At 28.7% G+C, this 23,057-nt stretch overlaps 1 protein-coding gene and 1 non-coding gene across 3 annotated transcripts; one reads left to right on the top strand and one right to left on the bottom strand.

Moving 5' to 3' along the window:
- Nucleotides 1-745: 745 nt before the first annotated feature.
- LOC129913925 (uncharacterized) lies at nucleotides 746-21,772 on the top strand. Of its 2 annotated transcripts, XM_055992919.1 has the most exons (8): nucleotides 746-1,919; nucleotides 11,602-12,229; nucleotides 16,855-16,954; nucleotides 17,334-17,478; nucleotides 17,602-17,893; nucleotides 17,973-18,482; nucleotides 20,991-21,203; nucleotides 21,264-21,772. In XM_055992919.1, the coding sequence occupies exons 2-8, from the start codon at nucleotides 12,077-12,079 to the stop codon at nucleotides 21,486-21,488; spliced, it is 1,638 nt and encodes a 545-aa protein (XP_055848894.1). In that variant the 5' UTR covers nucleotides 746-1,919; nucleotides 11,602-12,076; the 3' UTR covers nucleotides 21,489-21,772. The 2 variants fall into 2 exon arrangements, with proteins under 2 accessions (XP_055848894.1, XP_055848895.1); XM_055992920.1 differs by lacking the exon at nucleotides 17,334-17,478 and having other exon boundaries at nucleotides 752-1,919; nucleotides 17,571-17,893; nucleotides 21,264-21,767.
- Nucleotides 15,229-15,301, bottom strand: Trnaf-gaa (transfer RNA phenylalanine (anticodon GAA)). The gene has a single exon. It is a non-coding gene; the product is annotated as a tRNA-Phe (tRNA).
- Nucleotides 21,773-23,057: the final 1,285 nt, after the last annotated feature.

Below are 23,057 nucleotides of genomic sequence, written 5' to 3'. Positions count from 1 at the left end.
TAATCCGTTAAAAAAAAAAATCATTTATGAAAAATTAAAAATATATAATGTACCTATTAAAAATTCAACATTGATATTTTTTAAGATTTCTATTAATATTTAAATTAAAATTTATATATCCTTGCTATACCTACTTTAAAAAAAAATCAGACTTATTTGTAAGTTTAATAATTTTTATATTTCATAAACGGGTTAATGAAAATTTTTGGGTTTATTTGTGATTTATTGAAAAAACAAATTAGCAAAAAAAAAATTTTATGAATTTCTCGGTTAAAGAGGATACAATTTGGTTAGTATTTTCTAATTTATTGCATACTCAAAATAATAGAATGAAAAAATATCAACAAAAACGGTTCTATGGGAGCAACGGGTAAATCTCTAAAAAAAAGTCAGACTTATGACTCTTTGATAGTGTGAAATAAGTCAGCTGCCACTTTTCGAAAGTCTCGTAAGTTTAGAAATTTATATTTGGCCTTAGGTGACGCCATCATTTTTTCCTTGTTCCTTCGGACAAACTTATGACACAAAAACAAAAATTCATATCAATTTTTAATTTTTTTTTTAACACTGTAATTGAAAAAAGTGGCAACACTTTGTTACCTCTCATCTCTGAGATTCCAATTTCGATTATATCTATCTACACTACCGCGTCAAACTACCCCAACAATTCGATCGAGCAGAATACAACTTTTTCAGTCTATCGCTGATCGCTCGATGCTATAATAGCATATTTTAATTTAGGAATTAAAACAAAAAAAAAACTCTCTCATTCGAATTCTTTAAAAAAATTAAAAAAAAAAAAAAAAAACGGAAACGGAAAGAAAGAAAATAAAGAAAATATTCTCCCGACTATAGAAAATACGTATATCGATCCTAAAAATAAATTTTTGGAAAAATCTAAAATAAATTATAATTTATTTATTTGTTTTCATTTTACTTTCTTCTCTTAAAAATTTATATACATATTTATGTTTAATTAAAAAAAAAAAAAGAAAATAAATTATAAATCATCGTTTTTGGTGTGTTTCTGTTAATAAATATTTTTTTTTAAATTTCTTTTATCATAAAGAAATTTTAATTCTCATCTATATTCATATTATTAGTGCATTGTTTTTAAGATACGAAAACGGAAGTTTGAATTTTTAAAGAAAAAATTCTAAAATCGAAAAAAACGCATCTTGAAATAAAAAAAAATTGTCGTCACGCTTGTCGGCTCTTTAAAGTTAATTTTATATTTAAATTCATTTTTCATTCGTTGAATTTGGATGTGGTTTTGCGAACAACATTTTCTCGTAGCTCATCGTTCTAATAACATTACGAGTATAAATCAGAATCTAGACACCTATTTTCGGTTACATAAATAAAAAAAAAAAAAATAATAAAACAAAAAAAAAATAAAGTGTGCTGCCAAACAAGAGAAGGAAAAAAAAGTATAATTCATGAGCTAATACACAAACGACCGTTAAATTAAAAAAAAAAATAAATAGATAGGTACTTCATAATATAAAATTTATGTCTCGCAGTATCTTGTAGATACAAGCAAACCATACACAAAAAAAAAAAAATTAATTCGAGTGCTTGTAAAAACATAAATATTTTGAAAATTAATAATTTTCTGTGACGCAAAATACCAGCTGGGTTTAAAATACATTATAATCCCAACAACACTGCTAATATAGTGAAATAAATATATAATTTATCAACAAATGAAAATTTTTTGTTTTTCAATATATTAATGAAAAAAAAAAAATAATAATAATAAACTAAAACGACTTTAGACGAAACGACAAATTACTCAATCGCCATCACTGCAGAAGCCTTTTAAGGAATTCTGCAACGCAAGAGTTTTGAAAATTTTAAATAATAAAAATTTAGTTTTTATTTTGTATGGATTTTGAACGGAATCAACTCGAAAAAAGGTAAATCTATTGATAATTTTTTTTTTTGTTTTATGGTACATAACCGCGAGCTATTTTAGGTGTCAGTTTTTTTTTTTTTGTTTTATTTTTTTTTAAGGTCAAACTAAGAGGAAAAAGTTAAGGGAAATAAATAAAATTAAAAATAAATTAGTACAATAGTCACAATAATGAAGTGACTCTATTTTTGTGAGTACTTTTTAAAAATCTTGTATGTATGTATGTAAACTAGACAAGACTAGAGCTAGGGTAAGGTATCTTGGACAGAAAGGAAAAACATTTTGGAAGAGAATCAAACCAAACTCGCTTATGATATCATCATTAATAGTTTTTTTTTTTTTGTTTTTACAGTTTCACATCAACATTGATGCTGAAAAGATCAAGGTAATTTTTGGTGGCAAATTTAGTTTTGCAAATATTTGCTAATTGTTTGCAAATACTTTTTGAAACAATTCTTCTAATTGCTGCTTATCTAGTTAGCAGTAAACAATTACCTTGTTTTGATTTACTTTTACTAAGTGGAAACAATTAATAAGGGTTGGGGTCAAAATTCTGCCGGGGTCAAAATTTTTTTTTTTTTTAAATGCTGGCAGAATTTTGAAAAGCAGAATTTTGAAAGACCTAATAGAAAAAAAGAATAATTTTGAAAAACAGAATTTTCTTGAAAAAAGAGGATATTTTTTAAATCAGAATTTTGAAGTCAGAATTTTTACCCGCTCCCAATTAATAAACTACACATAAATAGGTTAGAAATCGAAAATCTCCGATTTTTAACTTCGATTTTTTTACTTGCTCAAGTATTGGTTTCGTGTCAAAAAAAATTTCTAGGTTTTAATCAAAACTAACATTACGATTACGATGATGGAGAAGTTAAAAGAAGTGGGTTTCTTCATGATGTCCGTCGCGTCGGTCTGTGCGTCCATGTGTACATGAAGCTGCAGTGCTGCAGCCTAAACGGGTGGACGGATTTTCTTGGTACAGATGATTTTTTCTTAATTTCCAGTTGGATTTTTTTTGTTTTTTAATATCTCACTTAAAAAGTGTACCTACCTTCCATAAAAAATTTTTGAGTTATTGCAATTTTCTCGAAAACGATTTCTATTAAACTTAGTGCACATAATGATGAGATATTCATTTTTTTTTTTTTGAAAACTGACATTTTGGTTTTTTTTTTTACGCATACCTAGTTAAAGGATGGACCGATTTTATTCAAACCATACACACAGATATTTGTTATCACTTAAAAGGATTGTGCTTAGGGTAAAAGCGGGTGAGATGGCATACCTTTTTTGTTTTTGGCATATTTTTCAAAGTAAACCACATTTCATACTTCTAACAATGCAAAAATGTTCTATATTCAATATCCAACGTATTGTTTGTTTTACAGATTTTTATATATTAGATTTATATTTTTAAATTAATATAGAAAAAAAGTTTAAAAAAAACCATCTCCCCCTATAGGGTGGGTGAGATGGCGCATGAGTTTGTTTTAGGTTTCTATTGCCAAATTCATTGCACAAATGGTTGAACGATGTGAAGGAGTCAAATACTAATGCATGCCATAAAATAGATTGCAACTAGTCGTCTTTTTTATAAAATTTGAACTTGGTTGAATTACTTAAAAAAAATTGTTTGAGGGTGATATGGCACATGCTAACACTATACTCGAGTAAAAAATTCTAGTAGGGAATGCGCCATTTCACCCGCAAAAAACTGCGCCATCTCACCTTTTTTGCATAATTCCTATTCGTAAGCTCCTATTAAAAGCAGATAGAAATAGAGCTCAGATTTCACATGCAATGCATAACTTATACTCTCTTGTATGTATTGGTGTATCAAGGGCATCTAAGATCCCACCGACTCACAAAATATCGGAACAAAAAAAAAAGAGCGAAAAAAAATTCGAAAAAAATAATCACATGATTTGCTTTGAAATTTTTTTTTATTTTTTGTATCACAGACAAAGAAACGAATACTGGCTACTTCGATTTAAAATATTTAAAGAAAGCTAAAAATATTTTTCATACATTTTTAAAGCAATAAATGCCCAAGATATTTAAGGTGCGCCATCTCCCCCGTTGCGCCATATCACCCGCTTTTACCCTATTTAAATTTTCAAAAAAAAAAAAGGTTTAAAATGTTTCTTCATGATTTTTTTTTAAATTTTTTTTTTCTGATTTCTAACCAAATCGTTTAGATTTTATTGGCAATTTAGTATTTATGTACTTTTTAACACCGATAACGGAGAATTTCCTAACTTTTAGTATTTAAATGTATGTTAACATTGCCTACATCCTATATTACCTACAAACATATTTTATGTTTCCTGAAAATTGTTTTATATCCCCTCAATGTATTTCGTTTTCTACATACTACTAGGTCGCTCGAACTCTATCACCCGTATTCTGCTATTCGATTCACGTGAATCGAAAGATTTCCTTCCTTTACCACGCCAATATGGCTTTGAAAAACGCTAAATTTAGAAAGCAAAACGTTGTTTCCTAGTGTTTTAGAAATTTTAAAGAAAAAAAATTGTTTAAGTTTAATTTTAACCCCCATTTAAACGCTCCTTATTTTAGACTTTCACGTGAAACGAATAGCAGAATACGGCCGTAGATATATCTTGCTTTGAGGGTTAAAACTTTTGATGTACCTAAATATTTAGTAATTTTTTTTTTTAAATTCCTTATTTTAGTATTAATACTTATAAAAAATCTTAAAAAAATACCAAGCTATTTTTACTATTACGAAAACACCTCCCTAAATTGCATTAACCCTCAAACGAAGTACGTAATTTGGCTTCTTGGAATTTTGGAAATTTGTTGGAGCAAAAAATCATGTGTGCAATTCACACGTGGTAGAAGTGAAACCTTAAAAAATCATTTTTTTGTTGAAAAAAAAAAAAATAAACACCATTAAAAAGCTTGCAAAGTTTCTTTTTTTTTCTAACACCATTAAATCCATTTTTGTATGGCAACTTAAAATAAATTTTTTATCATCGGAAAGCTTATTATTTCTACTTTAATATGACGCTTCAATCATATTTCTACGATGCCTACAAAAAAAGTAAGAATTTTTTAAAGCCAACCATGTCGAAATATCAAACTGAGATTGCGGTACTTCCTAGTTCCTACACTGGTCATCGGCAACACATCTCCACAGGTGTTTTGAGGTATTTTTCAAATTTTATTAATTTAATACATATTGTGTAACTTGTAGAGCACTTACCGTTATGTGTGATATAGCAAATGAAAGGTACTATTATCAGCATACGTATTAGAGTTAAATCAAATTTGTATGTGCTCTACATCAAAAGATATAACGTGTTTAGAAAAAGAAAATCTTATCGCCGTTATCTCAGGATTTTGAATATGAAATTAATTGAAATTTTGTGCAATTATAGTTTATTCTATTACATGTCTACAGTATAAATTCAATTTATCTGTCTATTAAAACAAAAAAGTTAGAATCAATTGATTTTTCCTGTCACTTTTTCGTTTCATCGTGTTTCAAATCACTACGAAAGGTATTTTTGTATTGATTTTTGTTCAAAAATGTATGGAAGAAAAGTTTCGAACTATTAGTTCTGTAAAAAAACCGCTCCATCAAAATTATGAATTTTAAAACATTCTGGTTTTTTTTTTTACTAAAAGAATGACTCATAGAACCTTAGTTAAATTACACTGGTCAACAAGTTTTTTGCCACAACAACCAAAATATACTTTTCTATATGTTTTTGATATGCTGAACTCGAATCTGAAGTCAGAAAATGTTTATTGGCCTCCGTTTTTGAAATATTACCGTTAGAAAGTTCCGAAAAACGTCATTTTGGCTGTTTTCGAGGTTATGTTATTATGTGGGGCAATTCATTATGAAAAAATTTGTAACAGTATCTATAAGAACTGGTTTTATTCTTCCAAAAACTTTCTGATATCTCTTTTACTGTCCGAGATATTCAAAATTTAAGAAGGGGTCTTTGACTAAGAAATAGCACTGGCCAAACAAATTAAACTTTTTTTGCCACAAGAACCAAAGTATACTTTTCTAAAGATTTTTGGGTTGCTGAACTCCGTTCTTGAAATATTACCGTTATAAAATGCAGAAAAAGGTTTTTTTTTATAACGGTTATATTTCAAGAACGGAAGCTTATAAAATTTTTTTGATTACGGATTCGAGTTAAGCGACCCAATAACCTCTAGAAAAGTATATTTTGGTTCTTGTGGCAAAAATTTTATGATCAGGGACTTAAACTTAAGATTAAATTTAGTTTCTCTTTGGCTTACTAACTGAAACTTAAGATATCTCCAGCAATTAAAGAGATATCGGGAAAATTTAAACAGTTTTTAAAAGAAGAATATCTTTTCTTATAATCACCGGTACAAATTTGTTTATAATGAATTATGAAAAACAGCCAAAATGACGTTTTTCAGCATTTTATAACGGTAATATCTCAAAAACGGAGGCCAATCAAATTTTTTTGACTTCAGATTCGAGTTCAGCATATCAAAAACCTATAGAAAAGTATATCTTGGTTCTTGTGGCAAAAAAAAAGTTCAATTTTGTTGACCAGTGTTATTATAAGGGTATCAGAAACTCTTTTGGTCATCATTTTAAGTTTTTTTTTCATTTCTAATGGGTCTAACTCTATAAAGTTAAAGCTCTTACTACTCATACTATCCTACTACGTATCTCTTAGAGCAGGATCGCTTTTAATTTTTTTTTCAAATTAAGCCGTAATCAATTTTATTCAAAAATAAACCCGAATCATTTTAAAAATCTGACCCCAAGTGTTTGCAAGTAAAATAGTAGTTTAGTACAAATTGTATCATTTATTGTTGATTGTACCAATTATTTTCTTGTTAAAAATGACTCATAAAATAATGGCCTGTGTAAATAAATAAAGTACAATTTAATGAAATAACTAAATATCAACTTAAACACGAATTTACTTTAATAAGTAATCGATAAGACTGAAACCAGAAAGGTAATTATCAAAATGGATTGGATATGATTGTATACCTTCTCTTTTAAGATATTGTATCTAATTCAAAGCTATCTATGGATAAGTACATGTCTAAAATATTGCTATAGATACCTCAAATAATACATTTTTGCTCTTCTTCAAACTTATTGCAGTTTTATTAAAAATTCAAATTCAAATACATAATCCAAATAGAGAGATGAATCAATTGAGTTTTAAAAAGCAAATGGCAAGACACAAGACTTCAAGTTGAACAAGTTTAGTGTATTCTGTTTGTTATAATTTTACTTAGCGACGACGAGCAGAGTTGAATTGAACGCGCGGCCCGCCAACCGGCAGAACACCAAAGTGCGGAAAATATTACTTCTAGTTTGGTTTCGATGTGTGTAGGTGTGCATTATATGTATATGACATCATCGAACTTTACGTACACAAACCGCAAAGTATTTTTTTTTTTTTGTTGCCGACAATCACTTCTAATAGATATACAAAGTCATTATGTTGTTTGATACATAATATTTTTTTTTAAATTTACATTTGAGGAAATAATAATTGACTTTCAGTTGTTAGACTATTTGGGAGGCAAATAATTAATTAAAAAAAATTACAATTCGTGGAATAAATTTATTAAAAATAAAAAAATAAAAACAAAAATAAAAAAATATAAATAAAGAATATGTTACCAAATTTGGTTCTAGTGTGATTAAGTGCATGAGTTGAATGCGTAATTTAATTGCAAGAAAATGAACTCATAGATTTTAGATGATAATATAATTATTCAAATTGTCATGGAGAAGTATGAAACTATTTTCTATACATTACACACTCTGAATCTCTAGATTTGTATTGTTTAATTTTCACGATTTTCGTTCCGATACATATTCCCATGGGAAACTTTTCCTTTTCACTTACAAAAGGAAAGTTTCTCAGTGTACAATGATCTTTCTTGCTTGTATTTTTTCTGCTTGTTTATATATTTATCGACAAATATTAATCGACACATAAAAAACAAAACTTCAAGACAATTACCAACCCGTTTTCAAAAATTAGATTTTTCAAAACAGAGGTTTTAATTTTTGTTTTTAACTCAAATATCATTTTTTTGAAAAAAAAAAAAAATTCTTAATTATTAATCGTTAAATTTGGTTAAGTCTCAGAAATAATGAACGTATTCTGACTGGCAAGTACCTCACGTTAATGGCGGTTTAAAAATATTTTTTTTTATTTGAAAAGTTGACCTAAATCTTAATCAAAATCTTTAGAGCTGTTTCTTAAAAAAAGTTTTTTTTCCATTTTAGTTATATTGGCAGGTGTATTTAATTTTGTTTATGGGGGGCGTCCGCTATTTTTAAGAAGCGTAACTCGAGAACGAATTGTTGCAAAGAAAATTTGTAAGAACATTTTTTTGATTGGAATTATAGTTATCTTCCTTTTTTCTCTCAAGCGCCGCAAAGTATGTGTTTTTAAATGATATTAACTATCGTAAGATAATGTTGGAAAAAACACGTACATTTCATTTTAATAAGAGCTTATTCCTCATTTCACGAAGTCTGTGTCTGATTAAGTTTCAAGTGAACTACTTCGATCTTGTCTCTGTCAATTCACAAAGCATCATTCACATAAACGTCAAACTTCTTAGTTAATTTACTTAGGACAGCTTACATATATCAATTTTAAAAATTGTATAATAATTGTAGCACCTAACTTAAATACTTTCATAAAATATTATTTTGAAATATTTTATTTATTTGAATTAAGATTTTCGTTAAAAAGTTACACATACGCCACAGTGACCCATTAATTTCGCTTTAATTTAATCATTGGTGGAATAGTGAGAGCTCCGTTAAAAAACACCCAAAAATTGGAGACTCCGCGGAGTAAGGAAATTATCATTCCAAATTGACACAACTAAACTCGGATTAAAATTTCGCTGGGTGAGGGTGTATTTCATACAAAATACAAAAAAAGAGTTTTATGCACCAAAATTTTCGTAATTTCAACGGCTTTCAGATAAAATTTAAATAAAAATTAGAAAAAAATTAATGGCGACTATACAGGTTAAAAAGACATACAACTTTCATGATTTCACATAAATGTATTAATATAATACGGTTCTATGTTATTCAAATTGCAACATAGAACCCTTTTACTGATTTTTTTTTTTAAGTTAAGTTACATAGAACTTTTTTGCGCAAATTTTTTAAAATAAAATCTTATGGAAATGATCTTCTTTTTTTACTAAAGTAAAATTAAAAGATCTTTTGATGTTTTTGCTGGTATTGAACAACAGGGGTGGAATCGGCTAACTTGATAGTCGATAGTTGACAGTCAAAAACGACGATTTTGCTCCATAATTCGTCGTTTTTGACTATCAACTATCGACTATCAAGTTAGCGGATTTCACTCCAGGGCTTTTGCTAAACAGCAAAGAATTTTAACTTCCAACTTTAACTTTTGCAATAATTTATTCGGGTTACCTAACCCAGATATTCTTACATCATAATTAAATTAGATTAATGTTTTTTGTGTTCCAAGAATTGGAAGTGATTTTTTGAAACCTTTTTTTCATAATCGAGGTTGCGAATTTCATAGTTCGTATTAATAAACCAAAAGTTAAAGAACCACTTAAATTCCTTAACTTAAAACAAAATAAGTCAAAACTCAAAAAGTACCAAAAACGTACCTTCGGACAAACCTAAACTGCAAACGAGATTCAGCTTTCACCTGAGTACCCAAAAAGCAAAAATATTAAACAAAAAGTTAATTAATTTTTAGTTGTATTTAGTTGAAAAATTGAGTATTTTTTTTTGAAAGGTCAAGATTTTACTCTACTAACCGAAGTGAACTCTTCGTTATTCATCTTTACAATTATATTAGTTTATTTCTATTAATAGTTTCATCGAAAAAAACTTTTTTTTTAAATTTACGTTATACGTGGAGACAAATAAGGCACTTAGAATCAAGGTGATACTCCTCTAAAATTCAATCCTCTTAAATTAATAAGATTTCTAATAAAAAATAAGTAAAATTTGTTAAAATCAAAGTGAACTTCATTTTAACAAGAATTTTCTTCTTAAGAAAATTTAAGTGTAGATACCTGCTATAAGATTGAAATCATTTTTCGTTAATTTTATGTGCATTCTAATTAAAATTAAAAGATTAAACAAACTTTCAATTTTTTTTTTGGCATACATTTTGCACCGTAGAAGATGATTGTTTTAAGACGACTGTCTTTTTGGCAAAAAAGCATGCAAAAATCCGATTGATTTAATACAAATTCTAATTGTTTTAAGCATGTCTTTTTTCTGTATACCTAATTCAACAAAAGCAGGAATTGAGATTTGTGGTATTTTTTTCTGTTATTTAAAATAGAATTTGACTGTTTTGTGCAAAACTTGAATAAAATTAAATTAAATCAAAGCCTATTTCACGATGAAGTCACTTTTTTTCATATAAAATCCATTTATTACATGTAAGCTCTTTATAACTATAAGGTTCTATGTTGAACATAGAACCTTTTTCAATTTTTTTTACAAACATTTTCATAAAAAGGTTCTATGTCATCTTTTTAAAATGCTCATAGAATTTTATTAATGTTTTTTTCATGGTTTTATGATTTTTTTAGAGTCCTTTATAAGATTGCATCAATACTTTACTGCTATGTAACTATTTTATCCAAAAACCAGCCTTAAAAAACTTTGAGATCGATTTTCTCAAAACTAAGGTGAGTTGACATACAACCCTATAATTCTCAGCCAGCGATTTTTCAGTCCTTTTCCATGGCAGCGTTTACCATACTTTACAGCTGCATAAATTGTTTAAGTCTGAGAAAGAATATAAAAGATGTTGTCTATCACATGGATAAAAATTTATTGATATTTTACAATATCGATATTATTGAAACCGTTAAACAAAACAAAAATAATTTAAGTTAATCTTAAGTCTTTTTCATTATTATAATTAACCCTCAGTCTCTCATGCAAACGACAATTAAAGTGACTACAATCAAGTGACATAGAGTATAAGAGTTGAGTTTTAATTGAATAAAAAAAAATATCTTATGAACTTCCGTTCTTCTAACCATTGCGCTCTCTGAATATCTTTGAAATCTCAATCTCAATTTCTTGACAATATTATTAATTGAGTGCTGACTGCGCTGACCAAAATGGTTTCAATAATTGATTTTTTTTTTTTTTTTTTTTTTTTGTTTCTTGATTCTCTTTATTTTTTTGCTTACGTATTTTTCGAGACTAAAAGTACACTCAACCATTTCGATCTTGAAAATAAAAAAAAAAAACTTAAAAAAAGAAGGAATATATTTCTATTTATCTTGATGTTCCTTTCTGCATGTATGTATCTTTCTGAATTTGAATGTATATAAAGGTATTTTTATATGTTTTTGTTTTAGTCGGTTTACCTATAAATAATCAAGATATGGAGTTGAATGTGTTTAAACAATTTTGGCAAGAAATTATTATTTGTTTATATTCATTCACGTTGGCCTTTTGTTTATTGGCAATGGAAATAAAGAAGAGGGCATAGAGAAGTTCTACTACACTACAGTAGAGCTTGGAAGCAAGCATTCAACTTTAAAAAAATAAATATTTTTGTTTTAGAAGAAATTAAGGGATTTTTTTAGAAAATTATTTTTAATTAATTTGTAATTTTTTAAACCATTTCTTAATTATTTTTTTTTAATTTCAGATATCCATTTTGAACGATAGGCCTAAGAAAAGTCTTTGCAAGAAAAAACACACTACTTTAGTAGATACTCATAGTTTTTTTTAAACTAAAGAAAAATAAAACTAAAAGATCAAATAAAAAAAAAACGAAAAACAACCAATTGTGATAGAAAAATTAGTGCTTTAATTGACGTCATTTAAAGCATACAATCTAATCAAGTAACCCAAGTATTTATAACAAAATATAATATTTTTTTTGTACATAAAATAATAATAATGACTTTAACATAAATATAAGAAAAAAAAAATATACACATAGTTTATTAAGGACTATCATAAACATTTACTCATATTAAAACCAAAGAACAAGCTTAATTACGGTCAGAGCATTATAATTAAGAAAAAGTCGGAGTATTATATACTAAGAGGATCATTAATTTAAAAAGAAAAAAAAAATAATTAAAAGAGAGATTAACGAAAAAAACAACACGAACAAAATGTCCGAAAAAGTTGAGCAACATCAGCAACAACAGCAACACATGAACAACAACAATCAACGTATTCATAAATCACCAGAATATCAAATGTCTGGAATGATGCCTGGAGGCATTACGAGGGAAAGGAGCTTTGTTCGAACCAGTAATCATCAGGTACGTACCTAACCTATGTATTTCTTTTATTTTTTTTTTTCCATAATCGAATGTATTTCTACAGGATTTAGGGTTGTAAAAAATCATTTTATTTTTAATGCATTTGGTTTTCATTCCCTACAAATTAAAAAAAAAAACTTATAGCAATTGAAAAATATTTGCATTCAAAAAATGTATTGCTACTAAAAATTTTTTGCATTAAAAAACATGTTATTGCAAATGAAAAAAAAAAAATTGCATAAAAATTGTTATTTGTTTGTCAAAGTTTGCGATTATTTTCGAACCATGTAACTAAAAGTTAATTGTTGCATATTACACAGGTCGACAAAAATAAAAATATTTTTTGTGCTTGGGTTTAATTTGCACTTTTTGGGTTCATGGTAAACCAAAACAATAGATAATCACATTTTCCCCTCCTAAGATTTGCTTTTGTAGTGTTGGGAGCAAAAATACAATTTTTATACCCTGTGAGTCTAACTCGAGTTTTATGAGATATAGTGCAAGAACCGTGCATTGTGCAAAAAAACTGTGAAGGTATAAAATGTAGATAATTGAAAGATCTACATTTTTGCTACAGCACTTTACTCGACTTAAATTATAAGAAAAAAGTTATGATGAATACAAGGGTTTTTTGCTCTGAAAAACCCTGTTTTTTGAGTTCAAACTGAAATATTTTTTGATTAAACTTCAACTTTGAAAACTTGTATACTTTTTTAAAAACTGCAATACCGGGATAAGTTTTGAAAATAATAACCAGAGTCACACAATACAAATTTTTTTCGCCTTGTTGCTCTGAAATACAAGTAAGAAATTGAGTTTTTACGAAACTTGGAACTGTTAATTAATTTGCGGAAAAATGGTGTATGAAATAAAAAATATTTTTATTAATTAATTTTTTCTTATTGTTAAGCAATGTTTTATTGAAAGAATTGTAAAAAACAAAAATCAATTATGGGCTGAGGAAGCAAAATTCTGTTGCAAAGTAGGGAAATTTCACAGGAACTGTATATTGAATCGAAAACCGTAAGGATTTGGGCTGAACAAGCTACCAAATTCTGAGAGATCTTAAGTTTCGTTTGATCCATTAGACACCCTTTATATGCAACAAAATAATAAAAATACTATGCAAACAAATTAATTTAATGTTTCAATAAATAAAGAATTTCAATATGAACTACATAGTTTGGCTACAGTTTGGATACAGTTATTTTTGTAAATTAAAAATACCATCAGAGTAAATTACTTTTACCATAAATATTGAAAATAGAAGGTATCAAATAATAGAAGGTATAAAGGTAATCAATAATGCTCCCATTTGACAAAAATTCGAACAAAACGAAAATTTCGATTTAATTTTTCTTTTTTCTTCTTAATTTTCTGCATTTTTTTATTTTTATGTATATGAAAACAGCATTAAAATGAAGAAAACAAAACAAAAATCAGCCAAATCGGTTAAGACGTTCTCGAGTTTTTGCCAAAATTACGTCCGACAATTTTTGTAAAAGACAGATTTTCTTGAATACTGGAAATTGCTCTGCTGACTTCAAAAGCAAATTAAAAAAAAAAGAAAAATGTTTTCCAGATGAGTATCAATATATCTATCATAATTTTATAGTCACAACCCAAGCACAAATTTCGTGTTGACCTGTGTTATAAAAAATAATTGTTTCCTATTACACTTTTTAGCGACCTTTGTTGGTGATGCAGAAAATGTACCTCCTTTCGAAATCTAAGAAATAGGACTAATATCGTTCTGGAACATTTAAGATGGTTTGTTCTCCATCCAAAAACCACTCACCACCCCATTTTTGTTTTCTTCAAATGCAACCGTTAATAATGAACTTTTTATTTTAAATTATTTGACCATAATAGTGGTCTTATTCTGCATTTGGAGGCTTTTTAAATATTGTACACATTTATAACTTCAGTGAAGTTACAAACCATCACACTAACATCAAATAAACACCACTTTTCGTTTGATTTTAGCGCCAACGTTTATGGAACGTGCAGCAAGTTTTTGAATTAATTTTCTCTTGGCTCTTTGTTTACGTGCCCAATGCTTTACTTTTACATTAAATCACTAGTTTACGTAAATTTCAAAATATTCTCATACAAATTTAGCGTATTTACCAACACCATTCACGACTGTGCATAGTAGAAGTGCATTTTTAATGTTAGCTTCTATTTTTTGCATTTTCTGGTAATGTTAGCTCTTAGCGCAGACTTTGTTAAAATACACAAATTAATACTAAGTTTCACTTTTCTATACTAAGACTAATTTTGTCCACGCTTTTTCATCATTTTTACAAGATTTAAAAGCCTGCCTTTATTCTAGTGAAGCAAAAAAAAAACACAGTGTTTTGTGACGACATGCGAAAAAACGCAACTAGTAGCCAAACGGTTTCTGTTTCTGTTTTTGGTTTTTTGTTTTTACAATATTACAATGTTTGTAATAAGTTACTCTTTGAAAACCCAAAACCGAAAATCTGTTAAGTTACCAAACCAAACCAAAGTGGTGAAGCTATTAAATACTTTATTTAGTGAATAGTACACAAGCCACGAACAAAAAAAGATGTAACTGTGTCACAACCGTTACAATGGATTTTGTTGTAGTGTTTTTTTTTTCATTTGAATTAGGATGTGCATATTTGTAGGGATAGGTACGTCCATTAAAATATTTTTTTTTGGAATTTAAAAATATCTACTTATTTGATCAAACTACAAAGATATGACAAATATAATAGTCATGTGACACTTTTCTCTTTAAAAAGGTTGCCACAAACATTTTCCGATTTAAAAAGTAGCAACTTTCCATTACTTTAACTCGACGGTCGTCGAACATTTTTCGTTTATTGATAAACAAATACAAAAAAACGGAAGTTCATAACATACATTTTCCTAAGAAACCAAAATGAACCACCAACCACCAGTATGGAATTAAATATCAAGTTGTCTTTAATGAAAAAAAAAAAAAAAAATTAATGAAAAAAATCACCCAATGCCGAAACCCGGGATTGAACCGGGGACATTTAGATCTTCAGTCTAACGCTCTCCCAACTGAGCTATTTCGGCAGATGGTATATAACTGGCCGATAAGGTTAATAAGAAACAATGAAAGTGAGTTAGTAAACGAAATACGAGTATTCATGGGGTAGTTTTATTTTAGAATTTTGATAGCAGTAGAGATAGAGAAGTGACTTTTTTGTATTACGTAGGTAGGTGGAGGTGCATATTATATAGTAGTAGGTACATTTTATAGTTGCTGAAAGATTAAAATCACCGAGAAGAGGGGGAAGAAATCATCCTTTGAAGCATTAAACGAAGTTAAAATCGATGAAACAATGTATGTCGCTTCTTCATAAACCTCGACCGGCTTACATGGAAACCAATATATGTAAATATTTATTGGTATAAGTTATAGTTAAAAAGTAAGAAAGCTAGAAAAGCCAAATATACTTTTCTTAGGGCCAATTTTTCAATAGTCAGTTAAACAGTCAGTTAGTACTTATTCCTATAAGGATAGAGAAAAAATCAATTTTTCAACAGGCAGATATAGCTTATTCCTAAGAATAAAACTATCTGCTTCTTTCAGAGACAAATAAAAATTATTCTAAGGAATAATCTCAGCAAAAATATCGTGTCAGTTGTCAAAGCTGTTTTGAAAGAATATTGAAAAAAATACAGCGGAACACAAGAAAACAAAAACAACCATGAATAAAAATGACGTTTAATTTTAAATATTTTTGAATTTGACAATTTTTTTTTGTTATTCTGTAGAATAAATTATTCTTGATTGAAAAATTCAATGTTTTTATCTGAGTGTTTATGAGCCTAATAACTTTATTCGTCGAACAGTTGACTGTTTATTAGAAGATTTATCCGAAGTCAGAATTATTCTATTAGCCTCCGTTTTTTTTTTAAATATAACCGTTATAAATAAAAAACGTAAACGGATGCTAATAGTATTTTTCTGACTTTGAATCGAGTTCAGCAACCCACCTTCAGAAAAATATATTTTGGCCAAAATGACGTTTTATGAGATGACATTTTATACCGGTAATAATTCAAAAACGGAGACCAATCAAAAATGTCTGACTTCGGATTCGAGTTCAGCATTTCAAAAACCTATAGAAAATTATATTTTGGTTCTTGTGGAAAAAACCTTGTTGATCAATGTAATTTAAAAAGTATTGAATATTTTCTTATAAAAAAAAAAACACTCTTTCTAACCACGATTGTAGCCAAAAGGTGAATTTCACCATCACAAAATATCAATAAGATGATTTATTAGTGTCACGGGTCGGAAAATTTTTTGTCTCGGGGAGCGGTCAAATTGATCAGCAAAATACGGTTTTTTTTAGGTTAATTCAAAACAATTTTTAAAAATCTAGGATAAAGACGAGAGCGAACGCAAGAGGGTGAGGACTTGGGGTATTATTCGTCGGTCTGTCTATGTATATTCCTTTTTTGCACCATTTATTTAAGGGCCAATTTTTCAATAGACAGATAAACCTCAGTTAGGGCTTCGGCTTATTAATAGGAATAAAAGTTTTTTTTTTATATTGGAATTTATTCCTCTGATAGTCTAACTGACGAATCAAAAACAACATTATAATTCATTTCAGAACATCAACAAAAGACGGAGTCTCGCTTTCAATGTGCAAACAGGTATGCAGCCAAATCAAATGAGAACAAAGCCTGGCATGGATATCTACCGCCCTCCAAGTAAGTAATCGGTATTCGTCTAAATAAAACACTGCTATTCGCATCTTCTATGTAAAATTCATAACTAATTTTGGTGTTTTGTTTCTGTTTATTCTTTCCATGTGTTACCACCCGCCTACGCACGGTGTTTAAAAAAAAAAAAACAACATCTTTATTTTATAAAAAAAATTATGCACAAAATTTAAACCATCCTTCATTACTTTTCTGATCGCACTTTTCAATGTTATCATTCACCACACAAAACATAAAACAACAAACGAAACAAAAATCAATGTTTCTCGTGTGTTTTGTGTTGTTTAAATTGTATCATCATTTCTGTTTCAACACATTAAAAACATCATAAAACACAATACCGACACAACAACAAAACACAAAACAGACATTCGACTCGATGGTAATTCCTTGAATAATAACGCAAACAACAAATTAAACATTCATGCCCAGGAATTCACCATGAATCGAGCACAACAACAACAATTACAACAACAACAACAACATCAGCCGGGTGATCCACACAATCCTCGGTATGAAATATTCCAAGGCAAACAAATTTAATTTTTCGATTTCGATTTCTTTTCTCTTCTCGCTTTTTCGGGGGCGTTTTTACTTTTTCCAGAATTAAACTACAACTTACAACATTCTTCCAGTTCATCGATGGTCTTCCCAGCTCCGGGAGGTGGTAATCTATTGGCCCAACAGAAGTCTAGTGCTAGTATTCACCAGCAAATGCAGATGGCAGCAGCTGCCGCTGTCATGGCTGGACGACGTCATGCAGGACTCTCTGTTGGCAGCATGCCTTCCAAGGGTATTCATCCGGGTCAGAGGACCATTTTGGTCACACATCCAATGCAGTTGAACAATATGGGTGGTATGTCTGTGCCATTGCCATCATCGCAACATCCATTGGTAAACTCGCCCTCTAGCGGAAATATATTTCATGTAAGTGGTGACAGATGTTTTGCCAACTAGCATTCGATACTTTAATAGTTCTCTCAATTCCCTCCACTCATTATCACAGACCACTGGAGGTTCCCAACGTGTTAAATTTGCTGCTGAACCGCAGAAAATGCACAACAGTAGCGGTCAGATGAAACCTAATCCTCACATGAATAACAACGGGCAATATTTGAATAACAACAACAATTCTCATATTAATGGCGGTGATGCATACGCTCAGTTATTGAGTTCGAATCCGTTGCAACGGTCCAAGTCTTTGTCCTCGGCTGATGCACTCACTCGTGGAATTGCCGGATTAGGATTGGCATTGGGCAATGAGGTGACTGATATTGGACAATTTCCACCAGATATTCAGTCTTTGATTGATACGGCATTGGAAGATCCAAATCAATTGAATTCACGGTGCTTGATGGAGCTGACTTCTCATTTTATTAAGCGTGCTGTTGAAGGGAGAAGATATGCACTGCCTATATCAAGGCTTTGCTTAACAATTATTGCTAAGGAACAAAAGGAGACTTTCTTAGAGGCTCTTTTGAACACGTGCAGACATTGGTATCAGGAGAGAGAAAAGGTTGGAAAGATATTTTTTTTAACAAGTTATTAGTATTTTTCTTTTTCTTTAAAGATAACACTAGTGATAAGAGGATAGTATTGGTTTCATGAAAAATATTTGAAATTTTAAGAACAGACATAAAAAGAAGGGAGAATTATTTTTTAGTATTTTAATATCAGACAGACGTTTAACAACCAAATTAACGGTTCGTCCCATGTGACCAAAAGGGAAAAGGTTGTTTTTCTCAAAAATTCTGATTACAAAATAGAGTGTGTGTAAAAGTGTACACGTGATTAAAGTTATATAGTGATCCGGCTTAGCATTAATAAAGAGTTCAATCGTGCACTTTATGATAAAAGCATGAAATTAACATCGTTGGTAGTACTCAATATAAGAGTTATTTTGAAATATTGGGCCACCTTGTATTCCATCCGGAAGGGTAGATACAAGACTTTTTCTGTGTTGCACTCGATTTGTTGCATATCATAGTATAGGCAATGAAACATTTTTATTAATATGATAAATGATTTCGAGGTATTTTCTAACGCCCGATCGAATAAAATCAATACCAAAATGTCTCGACCATCATGTAAAAAGTTATTGGACTCTTTATGAATTGTCTCTTACTCAAAGAGCAAGAGTCAGAATATTACCAAGTACTCCTTGAAAAAAAGTGGTAGGTTAATAAAATTTCGTGTGGACGTTTCATATACCATAGACAAAAATAATAAAATATGTCTATCAAAAAATTTCAGGTCAAAGGGTGTTTTTTTTTTGCGAGAAAGAACACTTTTGAAATGGTACCATTGCAGCACATGGGAATTTTTTGCATTTTTTTGAACCGCATATATATTTTATACATCGTATGAGAATCAAAAATAATCAAAAAATGAATTATATTTACCATGGAATATTGAATTTTCATACAAAACTTAAATTGCTTGCTTTTATTTTTATTAAAATTTCATACAAATTAATATTTTGAAGGAGTGAGGTGCATAAGTAAAAGTATGAAAAATAATTGTGCAGTTTGTGATAAAAGGATCAAATTAATAGGATTATTAGTACAGAGTCGAGACAAGAAAAAAATCGTATGGGAGGGGGTAGGGGGGTCTTATTTACCCTCGTTTAGCCCGGAGGGGCAATTAAAAAAAATTACTTAATTTGGATTTTTTTTTTTAATCAACTGTTATACCTATGATAACGTGCTTTACCAAAAACCTCATTTTTTATTAAAATTTTAAATCAAATTTTAAAAAAAATTAAGGCGACGAATTAAAAAAAAAATATTTTTTGTTTATACGTGGCTGGATTTGTGGATAAATTAATTTATGAAACATTAACCTTTTGTCTATTATTTTTTAAACATTCAAACTTGAATGAGGATACAAGAAAGTGACGCAGTATTGGATTAGCCCTGAATTGATCAACTTTTTTCAATGATAACACTTGAAAACTGACCTAAGATTGTAGCTGTACGCATATTAAATGTATGTATACATAAAAAAAATTTCCGGGAAAATTGATAAAAAAAAAATTAACCTTTTTTTTAAATTTTGGCTTTTGATTTTTATTGAAGTTATACTAAACACCAAATTTCATTATTTTTTTTCAATTTCAAAAGTGGTACATTTTTTTTTTTAAATTTTTGTATAAGGTGTTGATTAATAACTACTACAAAATGACATACCAAAGCTATTTGTATTTTTTTTTTTTCAAAAGCTTGAACATTGGTAGGTGAGGCGTTTCATTATTTGGCTGTTATCGAAATTGTTTTTAATACTGAGGACACAAAATGTTGCGCATACGCCACAGTGGCCGTTAAAATTAAAACTTATTTTGTAAGATTTGGACAAAATAATGAAATTTTTTGATCTGTGGCTATAAACAGAACTCTGATTATATACTTTTTCAAGTTACACACACTTTACATGGTGATGTGTCAGCATCCCTGAGCCGTTTTTTGATAGGCGACCGACGCACGGGTCTCATGATTGTGTTATGTTGACATAAAATAAGCATTCGCTTCTGGAGAAATCTAAAATTGAGTTTGTGGAGCTTGATTATAACGTACTTTAAATAAACAGAATGGTCTTTTTTTTTTTCTAAATATTAAAACTTTGGAGACGAATTTAAAGAAAACTTTTTTACTCCTATCATGTCGTACTTGTAAGTTGTAATCACTATAACTAATCTATAATATATATTTTTAGTTATAGGTACTTTTTCTAAATATTTTTATTAAAAACATCATCTACACACAAAAAAATTATGAAAGTCAGAAATACAAAAGGTATGAGGAAAATTGTGTTGAAAACAGGCTTACAAAATTATTTTTTTCTTTTGCAATACGAAAAACAAAAAGTAACATCCAAATCGCCTAAGCCCGTTACATAGTTGCCTTAATATTTTTAGGAAGTAAATATAATAAAAGTGTCCCTTTATTCTTTAGACTACTGTGTACTTTAAAACTTTAAAATTTAGCAATTAATTTTGTTTATTTGTTTTTTTTTATTTTTTTCACAGCTTCTCTATACAATTCAGGGTATGAAGTCACCATCTCGTGTACGCTTTACGGCCTTCATGGCATTTTTAACAGAAATGTTTTGTCAACTGAAAAGACGTCAGTTACAACTACGTACTCAGTGCGATGGTGCACCGCCACCACTTGTTTTGCTCACTTTATTGGCAAAGTGTTGTGAAGACTGCGTCACACCGCCAGTGAGATCATTGTCGGAGGTGTGCCAACATAAGTCAACAAAAATAAAATCAAATTAAATATGTTTTTGTTTTTTCTAGATTGAATGCTTATTTTTCGTCCTTACATGCATTGGAAGGGATTTAGAGCAACAACTTCCGCAACAATTGGAAGTGTTGTTGTCGTTGGTGCGTGACGCTTTCTTAAATGCAAGCGATTCAGCCCCAGCTATACGTCGAACTTTACTACAATTGATTGAATTACAAGCATCACATTGGCAACTGCCTGGCAACACTGTTCTTTATTATTATCCATCATCAAAGTAGAAGAAGAAATATTGAAATGGTGTTGTTTTATGTTTTCTTGTTTTTATTTCAACTCGTTCACTATCAATCTCTCTTTTTCATTCATTTATCATCTTAATATTCATTTTCAATTAACAATAACAATTTTAAACTTTTGAAATAGCAATGAAAACGCATTTATGTCAGATGCATGCATACACATAAACTTATTATAATATTTAATTAATTATTATTTTCTTATTTATTGCTATATTTAAATAAAAATAAAATAAAATCATTAAAACACTGTAGTGAAATATTAAAAAATTTTATATATTTTTTTTTTCAAATTTAAAATTAACAATTAATATTTCACAAAGTTAAAAAACTAAATAAACAACTAAATCAAAGTATACTAGTCAAGAAACAAAAACAAAACAAATTTAATTCATGTTTAAAAAAAAAATCAAATTTCTAACAGAAAAAAGAAGTAAAAATAATTATAAAAGAAGAATTATTGTAGGACAATAATTGTACTATGATTTGTAATATGTGCCAAGAATATTTTAAACAAAATAAAAATTTGTGGTTTTTGTAAAATTGTCTTTGTTTTTTTTTTTTTTTTTTGATATTGCGGATTTTATTTAAGTTGGAGAAGAAAAGTTTTTAATACAGAAAATTTCCTGAAATTTTAAACCGAACCCAACTTTTATTTTCATAGGCAGAATAGACAAAAAAAATCTGACTGATTTTCTATTTTATTCTATTCTATTCTATTCTATTCTATTCTATTCTATTCTATTCTATTCTATTCTATTCTATTCTATTCTATTCTATTCTATTCTATTCTATTCTATTCTATTCTATTCTATTCTATTCTATTCTATTCTATTCTATTCTATTCTATTCTATTCTATTCTATTCTATTCTATTCTATTCTATTCTATTCTATTCTATTCTATTCTATTCTATTCTATTCTATTCTATTCTATTCTATTCTATTCTATTCTATTCTATTCTATTCTATTCTATTCTATTCTATTCTATTCTATTCTATTCTATTCTATTCTATTCTATTCTATTCTATTCTATTCTATTCTATTCTATTCTATTCTATTCTATTCTATTCTATTCTATTCTATTCTATTCAAAACATTCTGAAAATGATAAGCGCTTTGAGATCTTCATTTTGAAATAGTACAGATAAAATAGGAATTTAAAAAAAAAAAAATTGTTACACTAATGAAACTTGGCAAAAAGTTTGCTTTTGGGATAAGAACCAAGGATAAAAAAAAGTCTATAAAAAAAAGGGTGGGTAGAAGGGTGACAAGAGGGAGGGGTGAATGTCAAAAATATAGTGAAAAAAATTGTTTGTTTAAGAACGTCTAAGAACCTAATTATAAACGTTCAATTTGACATCGAAACCAAAAATAAAATGAATCTTTTATTTGGGACCAGTTAAAGATTTTACTGTCTCTTCAAAAAAATACACTTTCATCTAAATTTTTTTTTACAAAAATTCTTTATTCTTACTTTCTATCCAAAATCCAACGTTTTTACCAAATTTCATTAGGGTGACCCATAATTTTTTGTTCACTCAAAAAAAAAAAC

Source organism: Episyrphus balteatus, chromosome 3 (genome assembly GCF_945859705.1).
Source record: "Episyrphus balteatus chromosome 3, idEpiBalt1.1, whole genome shotgun sequence".
In the NCBI taxonomy this organism is placed as follows: domain Eukaryota; kingdom Metazoa; phylum Arthropoda; class Insecta; order Diptera; family Syrphidae; genus Episyrphus; species Episyrphus balteatus.
Note: the sequence above shows the minus strand (reverse complement) of the source record. Positions and strands in the feature narration are given on the sequence as shown.